We start from the raw sequence: 21,190 nt of genomic DNA on the forward strand, positions 1-21,190 counted from the left end.
CTGCGTGGCAACTTACCATGTGACGTCAAGCCATTGTGCAACAACTCGTATCCTGAGCCAGTGAATAGAGGCGAGATATCCGCGAGAAATTAGTTAGTCTGTGGATGACCGTCACATGACCCAATCGAGTTGCAGGATTTGTCTTAGCTTGCCTTCAACTGAGACACGGGACAATAGCAAGCCACTCTCGCGGATCTGCCAAGGCATGGTGATCGTCTAGAGGGCTGGATGACGACGGTGGATTGAACGGGAGATCTAGCTCCTGTACTACGTAGTAGTTACCATATTGCTTTTCTCAGCTGGGCTCCATGCGTTATCCAGTGAGGGAAATACGCCAGTGATTGTAGTCGATCTACGGAGTAGATTAGTATTCACTATGGCGAACCCGCCAGTATTTAACACACTGCAATCGTCGGTCATCACCTACCCCTATATCTTCTCTTACTCTCTATCAAAAGCGCACACAGTAGCTATGTCTCTCGGGAGCTTTTCTTCGCTGGTTCTGGATCTGGGTGGTGTGTTGCTGCTCTACTCAGCCAACAACGTCAAGACACTCACTCCCCGCCAAATCAGCAATGCACTCGACTCTCCGATCTGGCACGACTATGAGAGAGGCAAGATCTCCAAGAAGTCTTGCTACGATACCATATGCCAAGACTTTGGCCTCAATCCAACCGCCTGGGCTGAAGCGCTGGATGCTATGAGGGCGTCGCTACAACCTAACAAGGAACTCATTGGAGAGATCAAGAAGCTCAAGCTAAACAACCCTGAGCTGAAGGTCTTTGGACTCTCCAACATCCCCGTGGATGATTTTCAGCAGCTCAAACCCTTAATTGGCGAATGGGGCATCTTTGACGACTTTTATGCTTCTGGCTTGACAGGTGTCCGCAAACCTGATGCAGCCTGCTACGAAAGGTTCTTGGAGGATTGCAAGATACACTCAGACTCGTGTGTCTTTGTGGATGATAGAATCGAAAACGTCGTGGCAGCACAGTCCCTGGGCTTTCGAGGTGTTCATTTGACTGACACGAGTTCTGCGGTGGCCACCTTGAACAACCTCTTTGGCGACCCTGTCGTCCGTGGATTGGAGTTTCTCAAGCGCAACGCCAAGAATCTCTTTTGTGAGACAAACACGGGAGAGATACAGCGTGACAATTACTCTCAGCTTGTCATACTAGAGCATACTGGGGACAGGTGAGCGTTGGCAAGGATCGCCAAGACAATGACTGATATGTTGCAGGGGTCTGGTGACACTGGAAAAGACTGGCCCAATCTGGAATTACTTTATTGGAGAGCCCGTCTTCTTTGATACCGTTTATCCAAACGATGCAGACACAACATCATTGGCCATGCACGTCCTGGGCGATGTTCCAGCCGAGGAGGAGTCATGCGCGGTAAAAGAGATTCTATCTCATCTCAACCCTGATGGCCTGCCATACGTGAGTAGTCTTAAACCAACAAGTCCACATCTAACGTGATGCAGTGTTGGCTGCAGACCTCCCGTCCTCGATTCTGCCACGTCATCTGTGCCAATGTGTTTCGTTACTTTTATCTCAGCGGCCAGATCGACAAGCTACCCAACGTCTACAAGTACCTTTGCCGTCTGCTGAACACTGAGGCATACCTTCTGGGAACACGCTATTATGAGAACCCGGATTGGTTCTTATTCCTCCTTAGTGATGTCTGTGGGAAGCGTTCGAATGACGAGGAACTGAGTGAGATGCGACGTCTGCTCACTTCACAGATTCAGGATCGCATCGGTTGCGATAGGAACATTTTTGGTGCTGCTCTACGATCCCTGGCTGCGCAGGCTCTTGGGATCGTGAACAAGAAAGATATCAAGACTTTGCTTGAGACGCAACTGATTGATGGAGGCTGGGAGAAGCAGTGGCTGTGGAAGTATGGCAAGGAGGCCGTTAAGCTTGGGAGTCGGGGTGTTGTCACCGCCATGGCGGTGAGGGCGATCAAGAAGGCTTGGGAGGATGCGTGAATCTTGACTTTATAGTTGTAGGTTGCTATCGAATCGGAATGGACATGTTGACTTTGCGAACCTCGATTGTGTGATGCTCACATCCAAGTTCTGATTTAACTCTTCTTCAACTCCTTTATAGCTAAACCCTGCAATGTTTACTCTTGAATCTTTGATTTGAGCCATATCGTGGCTAGAGAATAGTTGTTGGGGCAGGCAGAAGTTGTACTTCGCATCAGAGCTAAATTTAGGCATTAAAACTTGAACAAGAGCAGCAACTAACAACTTTAACCATATTCTAAGTTAATGTGAGTCATTATGGGTAAGTTTGTGCTCTTGATGAAGTGATTGGATGTTCTGTGATTTCCCGAATACCTACCAATCCGTGAAGCCACAAGCTATTCAGCAGCCTAGTGGGTAGTAGAGTCAATTGGATGATGTAGAACGGGTTACGCATCATAAAAGTCATTCTTATTCAAAGTCTAACATTTCTCTCGAACTTAAAGTGAATGGAAAATTCTATGCGAGACTAGACAGTTCGACTGCACAATGAAACTCTGTTTAGCTCGCCGACTTACAGTTGTCCAATGCATCAATCCCAGCCATGTTCCGAGTCCTTAGTGAACACCTGAATATATATGTTGATCTATATAATGCTTCCTACTTCACATCGTCCAGGCTTAGTAGACTTAAGACGATCGACTGAGGATTTACTTGCACCTTACGAACCACGACTCGAGCACAAGTGCCTATTATCAAACACTTTTTCACCATGCTTGATATAATTGTTCTGACAGTGTTCTCTGTATGCCTTCTGTTTTGGGGCACGAGACCAGCCAGATCTGTGGAAAATCATGCTTCCGCGGTTGTCAAGAAAGAGTTGCCTATTGTTCCCAGGCCTAGCAACCCCCTCAACGTCCTCCCGAACGAACTCTTGATGGATATTGCCGATTTTCTCAATCCTACCGATAGAGCCTGCTTCGCTTACACTGACCGGCGGGCATACTTCTGCATCGGCAGAGCTTTGAAGTTCACCTCTTCAACGGATAAGCTGGAGTTTCTCACTCGCCTCGACCGGGAAGGATTCCTACCTTTCGACATTCTTTGCCACGAGTGCACCAAATTTCACCCCCCAAGGAGCAATAGTATGTGGAACGAGGTTGAAGGCAGAAGGGCATGTATCCGCGATGGCAATTCAGAAGTCATCCAGCAGGGATACCTCGACTCCCCTTTTCTCCCCTACCATGTCTTTTTCGACATTGTCGCTGCCGTTTGTCGGTCATTCAGACTCAAGACGGGCAATTACGTTGTCAATTGTCTTGCTGATCGACAAGTGTACAAGACTGAAGGTGCTAAGATCTCGAGCAGGACGTCGGCACGAATCTGCGAGGGCCGACTCATTCTCAAGACAGAGAATGTTCTGCTTCTCCAGCCTGGCCCCGATCTCTCACGAAACGTGGAAAAGCTCAATGAACTTCTCCATGAGAATTGGTGGTTGACCGGAGTATGCGGGCACGTCAGCTGGGATATGATCTGGCCCTATATCTTTAACCCAGAGGAAGAGCCTGACGTAGACATTTACAGCCGCGTTTTGAGCAAAGATACTACAACTCTCCCGGTTCTCGACGGCTGGGATATCTGCAGTTGTGTCTGGCAGGGCGACATTACGTGTTGGACTGTCGATGTCATCAGCCCGTGGGCCGAGTGGCATTCAGATGAACTCTGGACGTGCGGTAAATGCTCCACAAACTTCAAGATCAGTGTCGTTCGCAGACCGCCAGACCACCCAAGAGCCAACGCCATAGTGTTCACCTTGTGGAAGGACCTTGGTAGCGGCGTGAGCCTATCGGATGAGAACTGGAGGGGGCACATGGATACCTTTCATACCGTGGACCATGAGTATCCCCCGGCGACGCGGTGGAACTGGGCTGCGGAGCTGTTTGAGGGGATTGAGGGATTGGGTACGCGTTTTACTTATATGCCGGATTTGGGCGAGGTCTTGGATGAGTTGGACGAGGTTGATGATGACTGATCTAAAATACGGTTGGGAGGAATTCTTCCATTCTTACGGGTTCCATTGTTTGAATGAAATAGAAAAACTTGGCTCGATGTATTGCGATGAGTTGGCTCATCTAATTGTGAAATCTATGTCTAATCTAATGAGTGATCTTCAGAACCGTCTGTCCAACAACTGACAACTCTCAGTCAAATGTCAACTTTGTCTTCAATCTATTCCCACAAAAACCACACGTCTATCCTGCAGACCCCAAACACCCAACTCCAGAGCCTTGTTTCCTACCCATGTACAAGACTCGATGCTGCTTCTCGACTCAAAAGTACGACATGGGCACATCCTCTGTGCTGTTGGTGTCCTCGCTGTCATCTCCCACCTTGGAGTTGTCATCTTCCATCTTCTGTTCATCTACACCCGCCACCTTTGCGGAATGGTAGTGGCCTAGGGTAAATGCACGATTCCATTTGGACGTTCTTTTCGCGTTAGGATCGTGATAGGCCACATCAAAAACCCCACGGTTGTTGTCGTTGTAGAATGCTCGATATTTCCCCGGCCTCCTTTGTGCGGTGTAGGTCGTCGTCTGGCCTGGAAAAATAGGAATATGCTCAAGAGGCGCAGACGCCTGCACTGGAAGTCCCTCTTTGTTGCCAAAATATCTGGGGTAGTACGTCCGGCCGGGTGTTGGAGCGTTGGCTACCTGGGCTCTCACATGTCGAGCGTAAAGCCATGATTTGTCTCGCCAGCGGGCGATATATCTCCCGAAGCGATTACTTCTCCTGCGGGAGATCTCTGGCCTTCCGTCAAACGTGAACTATGGGTGGGCGATGTGAGTGACTTGAATACCAACTGTGAGGACGTACATACGTAGGATGAATCGGTCGGACAACGCCTAAGCACTCTCTGAGGACAGGTTGAACACGGAACTATGCTAATGGAGCTTCCGGTGCCACTGCAGGTTGAACATAGAAGCGTGCTGGTGTAGCTTCCGGTGCCATTGCAGGTAGAGCAAGCAGGCGGGATAGGGCGTCTTCCCGAGCTGCTGTAGCTTCCACAGGCCTTGCCGTTGTGTGTTCCGGATCCGGCACAGCTGGCACAAGCCACCAGGTTCGATGTAGTTCTAGTCCCCGAACACTGAGAACAAAGGATCAAGCGAGAGATGGCTCCTGCACCAGAACAAGCAGAGCATTGCCCCGTGTTGGAGTTCATTTCTGTTCAAAGAAAGCGGGCAGAGCATGAATGGAAAGATGGCCTTCAGGAGAGCAGCTTCGATCGCTGGCCTACTTATATCCCCGTACTTCCCATCATCTTGGTCGACCAGAGATACTAGCACATATCGTTTGCTCAAATATCACTTTCGCATATTTGTGAGGGCGTTTCACATGCTGGGATGATACACGGTCTTCTGGCTCAGTTATCCTATCGACGGCAGGATTTCAACTATAACAAAGAACACATTACTGGGCTGACACACGGCGGCCACAAGCCACAACGGGGTGCTTTGTTCAACTCACAATTCAAGAAACAGGGGCCCCCCAGACTTGACAGTTGGCTCTTTGTGTTGTCATAGTGGCCCATCAAGAGGCTGCTTCACGCGCCCAACCTGAACCAACTAGGCTGTGGTGAAACCCTCCCTTACTGTCTGTTGTTGGTCCGTGGCCCTATTCAAGGCTCAGCTGGTTTGAAGGCTTTGTCTCGACAAAGGAAACTGTCAGCCTAGCGAGAAGTCAGCCCACGCTATAAAGCCAGGGCTTTGAACTTGCTTTTTCAGCCCCTGACTTTTCCAAAACATACACCATTTTTACTGCCAACATAAATTCTGCACCCCGTTTTCTGCACAACAAAAATGATCGATCACATCAACCTTAAGAGCGCCATCTATCCAGATGAGCCTGAATCTACGCAGCGCCTCTTGGACGTCATCCAAGTCGGTCTTGGCAGGTCAGGTGACGTATCAACAAAGGCTGCCGCGCTAGCTGATGACATTCGAACACTAGGCGAGGCGCGAAGGGCCATAGGTGAGGCCTCGGATTTCATCGAAGAGCTCTGTGGGGTAGCAGTGGATGTTGCCTTTCATCTTCCTCCGGACCACCCGTGGCAGGACACTTTTGTTCAGACGATGCAGAATGTGCAACAGACTGACGGAGATTATGAGTCTGACGGAGATGATGAGCAACTTGCCGAGGTTGGTATACTGTTCAGTTTATTATCATGCCACACTGACACATCTCAAGGTCGAATACCTGGACTGGAAATACTTACCCGAGATGGGCATGTTCATGCGGGACTGCTGGTTTGGTACGTTTTCAGTCTCCATACTTACATGTGTTATGAGGCTAACATTCACAGATCCCACTACTCTCGATGACTGGACACCCGAAGAGGTGTCCCGCTGGGAGAATCTCAACTCCTTCGCTGCCCGGTTCAAGACCGATACATTTGAATGTTGGCTCACATTCCCAATCTGGCAGCTGAGAGACGCCCTGGAAGAGAAGCTTGACAAGGGCCCAATCCTCAACAGCAGGTTGTGGATTGCGACAGAGTGGATTCTATTCTACGGAGATATTATCTTCGAGGACCAAGCGGCTGGGGAGCAGTTCGATAGGGGCGCATCCAGAGCCTTGGAGGGAGGGTCCCTTTGCGAGGGTATCGCACAACTGAGCTTGGAGAGGTTGGCGTTTTGGAAGAAACGCCTTCTCGAGATGTTGGATGAAAGGGAGGCTTTGGGACTCTCTGATGAGATGGCTGAGAGGGTGGCCAAGTCGGCAGAGATGATTGGCGAGTTTGAGAGCAGACAGTTGCAGTAAACATCCGTAACTGCCTAGCCTTAGCAGTGGTTGACAGGAACGGCTTGAAGAATGGCTTCGCAGGACGGGAGGAGTGGAAGTCGGCGTTGTGATTTTGTCAACACTATTTGGTGGAGCCAATGCTTTTGTATTGTAGTATTGTATTTAGCTTGAACATTCTTTTGTGTGCGATATCTTATTTTTTTACAGGATGATGGGTACTTGTAACTGTGTTTTTTGTTGTTGTGGCTGATAACTTCTTTTTTTGAGGCCGTCACCACGCTCACGAAGTCAATGAGGGTGCGATATCGATGGTGAGAGTAAAGATAAGGTGTTTTCGGGCTTGATTCCCTCACGTGACCTAGTGTATCACGTGGTAACCCCAAGATCTCTCTTTGGCGCATCACTCACCCTATACAACACGGTATCAAAGGATTTATCCAGGCTGATAACGCACACACTCACACACATCCATTCAGGCTGATGGAAGAGGATGAGTGGGACCGAGTTTAATAAGAGTCTGCTCAGTTTAAGAATATTTGGCTGCCGTGTCTTTACCCTGAGTTGAGAGATCTTCATCTGCTCACCAACAGACACTTGTCAGACATGTGCATTAGCGATAACTTTTCATGCATGCCAAGATGTTGTAACGGGTGCGTTAAAAAACTGTGTGAGGGAAAATATGCTTAAATTACATAATTTACGTGGGTTCAGCATGTCAAGGGTTAAGATATGATCAAAGAAAGGACTGATCATCCTCCGGAGATCGACAGTGTTCCCGCCATATCATGTCATCGGGCGGGCAGTCTTGGCTCGCTCGCAACACCTCCAACTCAGACAACTGCTCTACATTCGCGTGTTCGCACGAGGCACACCACGTGGTCGAGATGTCATTTCAGTGCGTCTCAAGGCTGGAGAGCAACGTGATGATCTACCCTGGCCTTAAAATACGGAGCCGCAAACATAGCTAACCCGAGACAAGTACATGGCGCAGGAATGTCGAGTCATATACTCGGTCTTATCCACACGTTCCTCCTCTCGAATGCGTGGCCTGTGGGGAGGTAAAACACCACAAGGATCTAAACCAACCAATCGTATGCTACCCAGATCTGGAACAAAAGCTACCCCAACCAGGCTGGCAGGATGAAAGCCAACAAAAGAGGTGAATGGGCCGGTGACCGGATCATTTCTCTGTACGAATACTCCAACAAACCAAGCTTTCAACCGTCGCCAAGCTTCCCTCGACTCCTACTTCATCATCACGCCCACTCCGACACCGGTACATGGCGCCGGAACCCACGCACAAAGGGCCGAATACCTAAAGCCCCGGCACATACAATAGCCAACAGTGCTAGCCTCCACGGGGGATCGCCCTTAAATGCCGCCTACTATCAAAAACCGACGGGCGTCGTGTCGGACCGACTTGTCTCCAACTCCCCACAACGGCGCTCCCCTGCCTGTCCGTTTGAGGCAAGGTTTATTCGGCGTTACCAGGCTGGTGTGGCGGGGAACGACTCCTACTGGGCAACGGCCCGTTGTAGCTTGTTTTATGGTTCTTCCCCGGACGTCTTCTAGGACGGTCTCGATTTACCTAGTGGGGGACGGTGACACCGCGAGATTTTTTTTTTCGCATTCACCTTGGGGAAGCGGAGGAGGGTCTCCTCCTCCACATCAAGGGATGAGTCTGGGGATGGGGTCTTGTTGTTGGGGAAGTGGAGGTTAGGTTATCGGGGCGACAGGATCCGCTACGACGAGAGAGAGATATAAAGATGGCAATGATCAAGGTCAATTCTTGCTTGAATCATCTCATCATCCTCCTTCATCTCAATCATCTACAATGGCCGGTGCTATTCCTACTGCTGCCCCTCAGTTGGCAGGCGGCTACCTCACGGGTCGAGCCCTCATCTTTCCCCTGTCGCTCATCATCTCCCTCTTCTTCCTGTGGGGCTTCTCCTACGGTCTCCTCGATGTCCTCAACAAGCATTTCCAAGAGGTCCTCAAGATCACACGTCTTGAGTCCACTGGCCTTCAGGTCATGTACTTTGGCGGTGGTTACCTCCTCTTCTCTCCTGTCGCCGCCGAAGTCCTCAAGCGAAGAGGTTACAAGCAGACTATTCTTATGGGATTGACTCTGTACTCTCTTGGTGCCATTCTCTTCTGGCCCGTCGCCAAATCTGCCGACTCCAACAGCAACGGCCGTGCCGTGTTTGGCGGCTTCTGCGCCTGCACCCTGGTCATCGCCTGCGGTCTCGCCACACTAGAGACAGCTGCCAACTCGTACGCCGTCGTCATTGGCAAGCCCGAATCTGCTTCAGCTCGACTCCAATTCTGCCAGTCCTGGAACGGAGTTGCCTCTTTCATCGGTCCCCTCATCGCCTCCAAGTACTTCTTCCAGGGCGAGAACCAGAACAGTCTCAAGAATGTGCAGTTCGTCTACCTCGCTGTGGCTTGCGCCGGCGCTGCTGTCGCCGTGCTCTTCCTGTTTGCCAAGCTCCCTGAAGTCTCTGAGGCTGTCATTGAGGATGAGGCTCATGGACAGACTGCTCAGGGATCTTTCTGGAAGCAGTACAACATGTGGTTCGCCTTCGGTGCTCAGATGTGCTACGTCGGTGCCCAGGTCACCATTGCCACATTCTTCATCAACTACGCCCACGAGAACGGTGGCTTCACTACCAGCAAGGCCAGCACCATGCTTAGCTACGCTCTCATCACCTTTACTGTTGGTCGATTCGTTGCTACAGGTCTGGCTGTCTTCTTCCGCTCCGACTTTATCATGGTCATCTACTCTCTCTTCGCCATTGCTCTCACTGCCTACGTCAGCGCCGGCAAGGGTGCTGCTAGCGTTGGAGTCCTGATCGCCATCTTCTTCTTCGAGGCTCCCATGTACCCTACCATCTTCGCCATGGGTACTAAGAACCTCGGTCGCCACACTCGACGCGCTGCAGGTGTTCTCGTCATGGGTGTTTCAGGTGGTGCCATCTTCCCTCCCATCCAGGGTGCCATTGCCGACGCCAAGGGAACTCGCATTAGCTACCTTGTCCCCATGGTTGGCTTTGTCTACGTCCTTGGCTACGTCACTGTTCACTGGGTCCGCAATGGCATGGGCATCATGGCGCCCAAGGCTGAGCCCACTCTTGAGGAGATTATTGACAAGGAGAAGAGCGGTGCTATTGTTGAGGAGCACGAGAAGCGAAAGGAGGATGATATGGCTTGAGCGATTTACCCCATTATGAAGTAGCGATGATTAGAAGCGATAATGCATAAGACTTGAGTTAAACAGCTCTTGAAGATATAAGCGAGTTCACATAATCTATTGTGCCTGACCCTGCCTATGATCATTTCAACATCTCCAAACCCCTCAAATGACATGAACGGATCCGCAACAAGGCCTTGTCAAACGCCCACGTCAACAAACCCCATCTCGATGCCCAAAGCCAAGATCCCACCCACATCTACCCCATGGGCTTGGCTTCCCGGTCCAGCATTAGCTCCCGTTGTGGAGCAACTCCGACGCTCGAGACCTTCTCTATCCACATCACCTGTGGGCCCGTTGGTGAAGCCATTTCTCGTAAATCCCACTCGATGCGAAAAAGGGCCGAAAACACGGTTCACTTGGCTGCCTTGGTCGTTATCCACAAGAATAGCGTGGGTGCCGCTATTGAAATAGTCAAATCGTTGGGGTAGAGCTAGATTCACCTTGGTCGTTCAGCGAGTCATGACTTGTCCCTGACAATCATACCAACTATGCCTCTATTTTCGCTTGAGAATGCAAGTGTCTGACTAGCATCTGAAAGTCATATGACTGCCAATAACCTTTATCGTAGATGTCTCCCTTATCGGTACGCATAATTAACTCTCCGGTTCCTTAAACTGACATGAAGCTGGATCAAAATGGTAAACCGGGTTGAGGCAAGACACAAGATCACCGAAGACGCCTTTCGAACCATGGACATCAACGTTCAACGAGTTGGCGACAAGCAGAGCATCACTCGGGGGACACTTGGCAGGAATATTACTACTTGTTCCTTGTTACCTATTCACATCTACCAAGGATTCAGCTCAGAGGGTTCATCAATCGCCCACTCCTGACCCGTCATGTATGTCACCGAGGCCCTTGCCACACCCAACCGAGTAGTTCTAACTTGGCGCGTAGTTGTAGTTCGGTTGTAGTTCGGTTGTAGTTCTAATTGCAGTCTTGGCCCTAGTTTCCCGGGTACTTGTTGTTCGGCTGCGGCTGATACGGCGACTGCCCATACCCCTGAGGATAGGCTGGCTTCTGTTGCACCTGCTGCTGTCCCGGGAACTGCTGAAGCCCATGTTGCAGCGTAATTTGTCCATCATTCCAATTGAACAGTCTAAGAGCTTCATCGTCCCCCCTTCCAAACGCCTCGCTACCCCCCTCAATGGTCATCCCACCTTCATAATCGCAGGCCCACTGGTCTTCAAGCTGGTCGCTGAGGATCGCGTCGTAAAAGTCTGTCACTGGGTCTTGGTTGTCATCCACTATCTGGGCAGTGGTCATGTTGGGTAGAACGAATGTTGCGCTAGTAGTCTTGTCTTTGGGAGCAACAGTTGTGGACGTGGCCTTTGCCGACTTGTAGGCCATGGCAAATGGACGGATTGCTCCGTCCCGAGTTGCGTTCGCCGAAGACAGGATGTGAATGAACTGAATCTGCCAAGTAGACCGCTTCGTCGGCGGTCTTCCTTGCTTCTTAGGCGGCGTGTACCCGTTCGCATCCAAGTCGTGGCCCCTGGTCTCTAGCATGTAGACAAATGTTGGGCAGGCAAGGGACTCTGGAAGAAGAGGTGACACGGCGTGCCAGTCTAGTTGCAGCTGCTCCAGACCCTTCTTCCCGTTGATCTTCTCGAGGCCACAATCTGTGAGGTGGAGGATCCAGCCGGGGTAGAATGTAGAGTATACCTTGGGGTCTGTCGTTTGGGATCGCGCGTAATTTCGAAAACGCCGAATAGTTTCGGGATCTAACTCGTTAGCATTCATCACCGCACCGAACCTGACTCTTCACTCACACGGATGAAGGTACTGTCCTATTCTGTTTGGCGATACCACACAATTCTTTGGCTGCAACTTTCGCCAGAGTTCCTCGGGACTGCTATGCCTGCCTCCGTGGTGAGACCACTTCGCAACAGAGCAATTGTGCCCGTCGAAGAAGGAAGACTGAGCCAGGGGCCGCTCGATCGGAGTGATGGAATCTCCTCCCCAGTACAGCGAAAGGTGTGTTGCTTCCGCAAAGTAGAGCACAGACATGATGGACGACATGTTCGCCCACGTATCGGCCGGCGTCATTTTCTTCGTTGCAAGGGCAGCTCGGAGGGCCTCTTCGTCCACCTTTGCTCCGAAGACAAAGCCGCCAACGCCTATACACAAATCGTGGGTGCTTCGTGTCCCGGAAATTGCTCAAGTCCACCACCTTCTTCATAGCAGCAAACGTACCCAAGACCTTCTGCCGCGCATTGTCTGCCAATTTGTCCATTCCCTGGTTGAGATAGTGCCAAAGAAAGTCTCCTGTGAAGAAGTCTGTCCCCAGAAGCTGGCGGTGGCCCCATTTTACGATGCAAAAAGGATAGCCGCCTTGAGGACAGTCTCTGAAGTAGACTTGGCCAGTCCCCCTTTCCTCATCGAAACCGGATGTATCATCGTCTTTGATGAATAAATCGGTCGGTCTCTTCTTGAGCAGATCTGCCTTTGGAGGGTCCGGAACAGCGGGATATTTAGGAAGGCCGACCCAGTTTGGACAGTACAGGTGTGAAAGTGGTTTGTTACCCTCATATTTCATGCGAGTCGACTGACCGTTGCCGTTCATGCTTCTTTGAAACATTTTGAGACTGCCTGCCCAGTGATCATTGTCCCAGTGTGTGACAACCCAAGCGTCAAACTGGATCTCCTGAGAGCCTTCTAGGTCGTATCTGGCTCTTATCATCTTGAGTGATACTTCGATGATATTGGCAGCATGCTCGGCAGACGCGGAGCCGTCGTTGCCGCCGTCCATAAGAATGCTCTTGAGAATTCTCCCCTGACGGATATTCGTTCTCTGAACAAGAAGATGAACTGAGCAGTCTCCATTTGGTACAGCGATCTGGTAAGTATCAACTTCGATGGCATTCGGGGCATGTTGAGGGAGATTGATCCCTCAGGTCGGACCATTGTGAAGAGAATACATGTTGTGTTGTAAGGTTGGAAGTATGGAAGTACGGGATCAAGAAAGATGCCTGTCGGACGCGAGCCTTCTTATGCTCGCAATACTTGCGCTTGCTGTAGGCCAAGAAAGCAGAAAGCAAGCCCCCCTTTACCTGGTATTTCCTAGGTAGCCCGACCATTGCTTCAGTTCTGCTAAACCCCTAGTAGTTGACTCATACTTTCAACTCTATGAGGGCCGAGACCGCTCGGGACCGCTCGCTAACCTCATGTACTCAATCCTCCGACATGAGCTGAGCACTTGTTACCCCTCACACATACCGATTGATAATGTGGCAAGGCGGCTGACCTGATGGAGAAATTTCAGCTCGACCACATCATGGTTTTTGGAGACTCCGAAAAGCCTATCAGCTAGCTGGAATGTGAAAACGAATCTATGAGTCGATGGTTTCAAGACATGATGCGAAAGTGTTGCCAGAAACGAACATTCAGCTCAAGCCAACTTCACCTGAAGAAGGGCTAGACCGGTGAGGCCCGAAGCTTCGTCTCACTGGTTCATCTCTTTACGACGAGCTGATCCGGGATAGCTTCCCATTGGTCGGTCTGCTATGGTGTGGTTGCCATCCAACAGTTTGCACTTCAATAAATGGCTTGATGGCGCTGGCAAACTACCATGGGAGCAGCGCTTTCTCGCAGTTTGTCATCGCGTGATGAGCTGATTCAGTGTGTCGAAGGTCCCTCGTCCTCTAGGTACTATCCGTCGGCATCTGCCCCTCACTACAAAAATAGAGCCCAAATTTGACAGACACCTCAACGGCACCATGTCACCACCGAAGTTAACTCACTTCATGATTGATTTCATTGCTTCTCCCTTAGTAGTACTCACAGCTGTCACCATAGTCAGGTGAGAGGATCCCTGTGGTCTTTCCTTGACTTTCCTTGACAAAACATGCGCAACGGCAGGGAAACAGTGGAGAAGAAGTGTGATGCATTGGGCACATCACACAGCCAACAGGTCGACCTGTGTCGAATCATGAGAGAATAGGTGGATTTATGACTTGATATAACCGCCCACATCAAGAGTGGGGGAGTTTATCGAGGTAGAATTCTCTTTTCCAACCTCTTCCCGAGCTAGTCCTATTTCGTTCCCATCAAGCACCTCCATCACGATGGCTGCAGAACAGGGACAAGATGCTCCAGTAGTCGAATTGCAACATGCTCTCGCGGAATACCGGTACCCGTTACGAGCACATTTTAGCAGCTCCTTCTACTCGAACATGTACCGTGCCTCTGTTGATACGGCGGCTCCAGGACCATCTGGGTGATACCGACTCCTCATATAGCAAATCGTAGGTTTTCCGCATAGCTTCTCAACGACTCGGATCTAAATCACAGTAGCATTTCATCGGCCAGTCTACAAGCCTCGTTAGCCTCAGCCATCTTAGACTACAATTGAGTGTTTCACAATGAGCTGGAATCTGAGGATAGTCACCGCTATCATGCATTTCGTGAGGGCACTTATCGAGTGGCGTTTCCTCGTGATCACTTTCCATAGCCACAAAAGAAAATAAAGCTAGCCCATAGCCAAACAATGAGGAACAACAAGATAGAATGGATCTTGCCCATCATCCGTACTGCGTGGTACTTGGAGGGGAATTGTTCCTTGCGCCTCTCTTTGGCCATCCTCAACGCCTGCTAGACTTGGGGACCGGCACTGCCATCTGGGCTATTGGCTTTGCCGACTATGAGCCCTTCTTTGGAGGTTAGTTGGGTCATAACTGACGCCGTTCCCTGCAGTCAATTTCCCTCAGCGGAAGTGATTGATACCGATCGGAGCCTTATCTAGCCCGCATGGTACGTGAGCCCTTGGCAGTTAAGCCAAGCTCTAACACACCTAAGATTCCCCCAAACCGTGCCGTTGAGGTAGATGATCTCGAGTCAGAGTGGTCCTACCACAAGCAATTCGATTTCATCCACCCTCGCGAGTTGGAAGATGCGTTAGCGATGACGACGAGCTGTGTCATCAGGTATATCAGCACTTGGTCCCAAATGACCTATTGAGCTACAGGCCACCTATGCTCAATTTTTCTCCGACGGTGATGCCGCTAAAGAGGCAGAAAATGCGCAGTTCTGGCTCAAGACCCTGATTGATGAGCTGGCCCGATCTGGGAAACCACTTGACAACACCGTTCAGTGGAAGACCAAGCTCGAAGCTGCAGGGATTAGAAATGCCCACCAAGAGATGCGCAAGGAAGCTACCGTCCCATCTCACCGAAATTCTTGATGCCAATTGAATGATTAGATACCCGTTGGTGCTTGTCCCAAGGGCCCAAAGCTCAAGGAAATCGGTTGGTTCCAAAGCGCCCAGCAAGGGAAGGCTGTCGAGTCGTACATGCCTGCCGTGTTTGATCGGGTTCTTGTGTTGAGTAATGAAGAGATTCAGACCCTAGTCTCCCAGCTGCGCAAGTAATCCCCGTGTATTTTGTCGGGGGGCAGAAACCTGGGGCTGGCGATGATGGGTAAACCCCGTGGGGGCGATTAGCCTCTTAAATCGCGACAATGAAGCGCTGTGGATAATTCTGGTGTCATCTGGGCACCAAGCTCTGTGCCTGAATACGTAATTCCGTCAATTTCTGACACTTGAAATCATGGTTGGTTGTCGGTCCGGTAATAATCTTGGTCAACGTGGATCGGCTGTTCTCTGATAACAATCGGTTATCATCGCATGAAGATTAGAAACCTTATCTAGGCTTACCGTACATCACCCAAGCGAAAATCCCTAATAGAAGGAATAATACCGGGCAGTTTACGAGAAAATCCCAATCAACGCGGTTGGTGCAGGGTAGATCGACCTCGCCGGTAACGTTGCATCGGCCTGTCCATGTCCAATCAGCTGAACCCAATCGCCAAGACGTGCCAAGGCAATGAACATGAGCCCAAGACGGATTGAGTAATTGCTCTCGTGCTCATTCAACGTCGGCGATCATGTGTTGAGAAGTTACTCAAAAGAATGCGAATAGCCTCGGCTTTATACCTTTACGCTATGAGCATTTTGGTAGGTAAAAAGCTTTGACATCAACAGCTTCTTCACATGTTTGGAGAGTCTGTTAGTGTGGACCTTGTAATTAACACATCCACAGTCTCAATCCTTACAGATGCTGTTAGTGCCGTGTTACCCGGCCACCAATTATCACCAGAATCCACCCTGCGTGTTACCACCTGCCACAAAGGTCGCGTCGGGGAGTCCGTGGTGAAAACGGGCGAGGCCGATAAAGAGAAAGAGGAAAATCTCTTGAAGATCACCTCAGCTGTAGCTGAATCGTCCACCGACCCTCATTGATTGTCCCCTGCTCGGGACGTTTATGCCGAGTAGTCAAGCCTTTGGTGCGCCACGGCAGCAAATCAACACCAAACCCGAGATCCATGATGATTACGTATCACCCCCAAAAGCCAATCACATTGGTTATTTCCCGCACGCAGCTATTGGAAGCATGCTCCGATCATGAGGAACTTCTGCTCCCTCGAGTGGAGACACCGTTGGTTTGACGGATTTGACCCTTGTGTTGTCCTCAATCTTTTCCCCTCTTCAGAAGCTTTTCTCGAGCCCATTCCTTCTTTCCACACCGAGGATTCGGGCCTTGAGACTTGTGATTTTAATCTCCTTGGTGATTTGTGTCGCCTTGTGAGACTGTCGTGCCACCTCTGCAAGCCTATAACTTTATCTTGCTGTCCACCATTTGGAGGACCTCAGCTCATTCTCACCACAGTAATTGCTATCACCTTTGTGAGCCCCTCACGATGTTTGGGTTCGGAAAGAAGAGCGAGGAGAACTCTGTTGAGCCTCACAACAGCGACAATGCAGACATCGAGCCACGTCCTCAAAGACCGTGGATAGAGACAGCCCTCCCTGTATTTGCTTGCGGAGCTGGTCTGTTTTCTGACGGCTACATCAACAACGTGAGAAACAATTGTTTCGATCTTAGGCCTCACGTCTCTAATGCGACAGTTAGGTCATCGGTTCCGTCAACACGACTCTAAAAATCCAGTACAAAGACGTCTACATCAACTCCAACGCCTTCAAATATGTTGCCGACATTGCCTTTGCCGGTACTGTCGTGGGTCAATTGATTTTTGGCTTCCTGGCCGATCATTGGTCGCGAACCAACACTCTGATGGTATCTACCGTTATCCTCATCATCTTTACTGCACTGGCCGCCGGATCATACTGGCATGGAGAGCCTGTGGGCATGTTCAATATGCTTACTGCCTGGAGATTCTTTGTGGGAATCGGTATCGGAGGTATGACATCACCCTCTCACCTTGTGCTACAGTTGGTTGACAGTTGTAGGCGAATATCCCGCTGGTAGCGTCGGATGCGCCGAGTCTAGTAGTCAGATGAAAAAGGGCACTCGAAACAGGTGGTTCATTCTCTTCACCAACTCCATGATTGACTTTGGATTCGTCATTGGCGCTTTTGTTCCTTGTAAGTAGATTGCATATGTCGCTCGAATGCCGCTAATATGCTCCAGACGTGGTCGCGGCGGCCTGCCACAACGGCCACCTCAGCACGATATGGCGAACTAGCTTGGGAATTGGTGTTGTGTTTCCCCTCGTCCTCTTCGTCATGCGTCTTGGACTCAAAGAGCCCGAAGAGTTTACCCACAACTCCATGAGACATCAGACACCTTATTGGCTGGTCCTGCGCTACTACTGGTTCAGACTGTTGTGTGTCAGTCTAGTTTGGTTCCTCTATAACGTGAGTGTCCGAGATCCGTTGAGTGACTCTTATCAAACTGACAAATTAGTTTTCGTCCTATGCCTTTGGCATCTACTCATCGTCGATTCTCTCTGGCATCTATGGCGAGGACGCACCTCTAACTACAGTCTTTGGTTGGAACACGGTTATCAACATGTTCTACCTGCCTGGTACTCTTATCGGTGCCTTTGTCAGCGACTGGATCGGCCCTCGATACACTCTCGCCCTCGGCGTTACGCTTCAAGCCATTGTCGGATTCATCATGGCTGGAGTATACCCCAAGATCTCCAACCACATCGCTGCGTTTGCTGTCGTCTTTGGCATTTTCCAGGCTCTCGGCGAGTTGGGACCTGGAAACAACATTGGTCTCTTGGCCGCCAAGACCTCAGCGACGGGTGTGAGAGGACGATACTATGGTATCGCTGCTGCTACTGGAAAGATTGGCGCTTTCGTTGGAACTTGGGTGTTTCCCTATATCCAAAAGGCTGGTGGCAACGACACAGAGTCAGCTCAGTATCCCTTCTGGGTGTCATCGAGTTTGTGTATCCTGTCCGCTGCTATCGTCTTGTTCTGCATCCCGCATGTCGGCCAAGACACTATTGCCATCGAAGATCAAAAGTTCCGCGAGTATCTCCAGGAGCATGGATGGGATACTGCTCAGCTTGGTGTCAAGCAACCTGGTGTGGAGGAGGGCACTGTGGTAAATGATAAGGCCGTTGAGCAGTAAGGAGAGTAGAGGGCCTCTGCACCGGACGGTATCGAGCTCTCGAATGGAACTGTTGATGTACATGGTTCTTGTACTTTTCATTCCGGTCTGCCCATGGGATGAGAGATACCGGGAACGGTCAAAGGAATCCACAAATAAAGCCAATAAGCCCATGATTAGCGTCATCTCTGGAGGTATACAAACAGTAGCTGTCGCATTTGACAATCGTCAACAAGTGCGTCCAATTCGCGTGGAAGCTCAGCGACTATGGAATTGCGCCATGGCTGGGCTCACTGATTTGCCCAAACTGAGTCAATTCGGAGCGCCGTGTCGCTTCTTATCAGGTTGTATCTAAGCTTTGCCAAATGCGATAGGTTGAAGCTAGCCTGGACAGAAGCCAAGCTTAGGTAAACTTAGATCATCATTGATCGAAGACTTCCCGTGTTCAAAACTATGCAATACGAGTCGAATTATTGATTGTGCTGACAAGTTCTGCGAAATGCAATGAGGAGACTGAGCGACTAGGAGTACAGATAGGGCGGACGATGGCCAGGTTTTAATAGGGTTGAGGAAGGATTCAGTAACCAGTATTATTGTAGAGATGTTTGCATAGTATAAGTTTATATAAAAACAGATTGAAATCTAATGAGAGTGACTCGTGAGATTAAATCTCGTCTATCTAGTATTCAAGGACCGGCGCCGGCAGGCAGAATCTCGCGCGGCCATTATTAACAAGTCCCAGTCGTAATCATATAATAGGCTCGTGATCATCAAAGTAGAGACTGTATGCACTCTACTTGCAAGAGAGGAGGTAGCTGCCGTACTTCTTGGCACCAGTGTGACAGCTTCCAACAGAAACCTCCTGGCGGTCCTCCTTGCAGGAAACATCGCTGAAGGTGTAGACTAGAGACTGAATCAGCATTGGATCGAGTAATCGGACATCATCTACTTACGTGTGCATCCCTTGGCATTCTCGGTGATCTGCTCAATGTTCAAGGACTTGATGGTGTAGGTTCCATCGAGCTGACCGCACTTGTTGATGCCGGATCGTCGGACGCTCAGGTAGCCAACATTGGGCTGCTCGCAGTCGGACTGAGGGTAAAGACGGACTTGGACAAAGGGGTCGTAGGGGCCTGAAGCCGGGGCAGCAGAGGCGCCCATGGCGAGGGCAGCGACGGAGGCGACGATGGTGGTGAAGTGCATGTTGATGATGGGTGGTTGAGTTGAGGTTGGAGTTGAAGGTGAAGCCGTGTTGTTGACTTGTTTGATGATGAGTGATTGCTTAGTGAGTTGATCAGATGAAGGTGAATGCCTCTCCCTTTATATGTTTTGGATGATGGCTGTGTAGATTTTGATGCATTTCATCTACATCAACGGGCCCCTACGTCATCGTCCACTCCAGCACGAAGCTCACACAATGTAAGACTTCTCTGGGCTGACAATGAGACACAGCTTCTGGATACGAGACCTCGTGTCAGCACTGGGTCACGTCGAACCCACTGATCACTATCTACGCTGTTAAATGCACGACCGTCTATTCAAAGACACTGTTTGCTGCATCTCCTGATTTTTTTTGCTTCGTATTTCATGCCTGTACAACTGGTTGGATCATGACGATTGTTTATGCTGGGTCGCATGATCCACACCGACGTACGTGCAGGCAGGTTATTCGTGGTGGAGGATTTATGGACACAGCCTCTCTCCAATGTTTCACAGAGAAGTGCCGGGGTCTCTGTGGACGTAGAGTTTTGCACTATTGGGAATAGTGAATGAAACTATTCACGACGATAGGCTCAGAGGCCAGGGTATTGGAAGCTTGAAAGTCGCTAGAGAAGTTCCCTACGTTCGTCATTCTAGCTTGTAACTGTTCATAACCGCCCAGAGAAGGGTCCATATACTACGTTACTATGCACCTGCAACATGAGCCCTGGCCTCAATTGCAGATCCAAGAATAGATCATCCATGTACCGACGACTCGTGGACATGCGAGAGGAACGTCGGCCCCATTATCGCCGATGGTCCGCTCCTACCAAATCGCAGATCTTAAGATTCCAGAAAATCCCATGGCCGAATCGGCAGATTCATCGTATTTTTGCGGGATCCCTCTCATCCTACCGGGATCGAGTGGCAAGTCGGTCAGTTAGGTGCATGGCAGTGTAGCACCTAAGGGACGTCACGGGCTACCTACTGAGAAAAGAAGTATTTTTACACGTTAGATCGTACGTAACTCTTGCAGGGTAGCCGTTTAAGACGGTCAATTCCTTGGAGCATACACGTATGTGTGTTACGTAGTGTGGGGAGGATGATCTACACTGCCCTGGAGACCCCCTTTTACCCTGCATCGAAAGCGTTGGATTGCAGCTTCCCGGCGGATGCGGGAGCGGAAGAGGACGCTTATTTGTTGCCGTGTTTTTCATGTCGATCAATGGGGTCTTATTGCGAGGCAGGGTCTATTATTAGGGGTGCTGCGGGGACAAGGGATGCTTACATGGATTGGGCGGAGCGTCGCAATCCTTAAGCTGTGCCAGCTCAGAGGAAGAGCCTCAAATTCGAGGCATGTCTGGATGACTTCATCTTTTCTTTGTTCTTGGGGTATCCCGGTAGATAAAGCTCTAACTCGGGGGCCTTGGTTATAGGACCAGACCTTGGTAGCAGGATCAGGCCGTAATCCATTTTATGATCACAAGGTCCACGAAGCTTCAGTCATCATGGCCTAAGCAACCGACCGACACGATCTACCCGCTCCGGCGGCCGCCCTGCAGATCTTGGAACGCTGACATCGTATTCAGGTGCATCGTGACGGCGTAT

At 50.3% G+C, this 21,190-nt stretch overlaps 7 protein-coding genes across 7 annotated transcripts; 5 read left to right on the forward strand and 2 right to left on the reverse strand.

Moving 5' to 3' along the window:
• Positions 1 to 472: 472 nt before the first annotated feature.
• LRP88_00466 (HAD-like domain-containing protein) lies at positions 473 to 1,990 on the forward strand (the record flags this gene model as incomplete). The annotated part of the gene is made up of 3 exons (XM_083237175.1): positions 473 to 1,089; positions 1,241 to 1,439; positions 1,496 to 1,990. The coding sequence occupies 3 exons, from the start codon at positions 473 to 475 to the stop codon at positions 1,988 to 1,990; spliced, it is 1,311 nt and encodes a 436-aa protein (XP_083107066.1).
• A 751-nt stretch (positions 1,991 to 2,741) lies between these two features.
• Positions 2,742 to 4,001, forward strand: LRP88_00467 (uncharacterized protein; the record flags this gene model as incomplete). The annotated part of the gene is made up of 1 exon (XM_083237176.1): positions 2,742 to 4,001. One exon carries the CDS (start codon positions 2,742 to 2,744, stop codon positions 3,999 to 4,001), a length of 1,260 nt encoding a protein of 419 aa, XP_083107067.1.
• A 1,825-nt stretch (positions 4,002 to 5,826) lies between these two features.
• On the forward strand, positions 5,827 to 6,787 carry LRP88_00468 (DUF3632 domain-containing protein; the record flags this gene model as incomplete). Its single annotated transcript, XM_083237177.1, has 3 exons — positions 5,827 to 6,165; positions 6,215 to 6,278; positions 6,330 to 6,787. The coding sequence occupies 3 exons, from the start codon at positions 5,827 to 5,829 to the stop codon at positions 6,785 to 6,787; spliced, it is 861 nt and encodes a 286-aa protein (XP_083107068.1).
• Positions 6,788 to 8,603: 1,816 nt separating this feature from the next.
• Positions 8,604 to 9,980, forward strand: LRP88_00469 (major facilitator superfamily domain-containing protein; the record flags this gene model as incomplete). The annotated part of the gene is made up of 1 exon (XM_083237178.1): positions 8,604 to 9,980. The coding sequence occupies one exon, from the start codon at positions 8,604 to 8,606 to the stop codon at positions 9,978 to 9,980; it is 1,377 nt and encodes a 458-aa protein (XP_083107069.1).
• Positions 9,981 to 10,967: 987 nt separating this feature from the next.
• LRP88_00470 (uncharacterized protein) lies at positions 10,968 to 12,705 on the reverse strand (the record flags this gene model as incomplete). Its single annotated transcript, XM_083237179.1, has 3 exons — positions 10,968 to 11,746; positions 11,795 to 12,142; positions 12,219 to 12,705. The coding sequence occupies 3 exons, from the start codon at positions 12,703 to 12,705 to the stop codon at positions 10,968 to 10,970; spliced, it is 1,614 nt and encodes a 537-aa protein (XP_083107070.1).
• Positions 12,706 to 16,718: 4,013 nt separating this feature from the next.
• On the forward strand, positions 16,719 to 18,403 carry LRP88_00471 (major facilitator superfamily domain-containing protein; the record flags this gene model as incomplete). Its single annotated transcript, XM_083237180.1, has 5 exons — positions 16,719 to 16,877; positions 16,931 to 17,219; positions 17,269 to 17,403; positions 17,660 to 17,676; positions 17,726 to 18,403. The coding sequence occupies 5 exons, from the start codon at positions 16,719 to 16,721 to the stop codon at positions 18,401 to 18,403; spliced, it is 1,278 nt and encodes a 425-aa protein (XP_083107071.1).
• Positions 18,404 to 19,175: 772 nt separating this feature from the next.
• On the reverse strand, positions 19,176 to 19,585 carry LRP88_00472 (uncharacterized protein; the record flags this gene model as incomplete). The annotated part of the gene is made up of 2 exons (XM_083237181.1): positions 19,176 to 19,285; positions 19,336 to 19,585. 2 exons carry the CDS (start codon positions 19,583 to 19,585, stop codon positions 19,176 to 19,178), a joined length of 360 nt encoding a protein of 119 aa, XP_083107072.1.
• Positions 19,586 to 21,190: the final 1,605 nt, after the last annotated feature.

The sequence above is a fragment of the Fusarium phalaenopsidis genome, assembly GCF_050370095.1.
Source record: "Fusarium phalaenopsidis strain FUZ10S chromosome Unknown contig_32276, whole genome shotgun sequence".
Taxonomy (NCBI): domain Eukaryota; kingdom Fungi; phylum Ascomycota; class Sordariomycetes; order Hypocreales; family Nectriaceae; genus Fusarium; species Fusarium phalaenopsidis.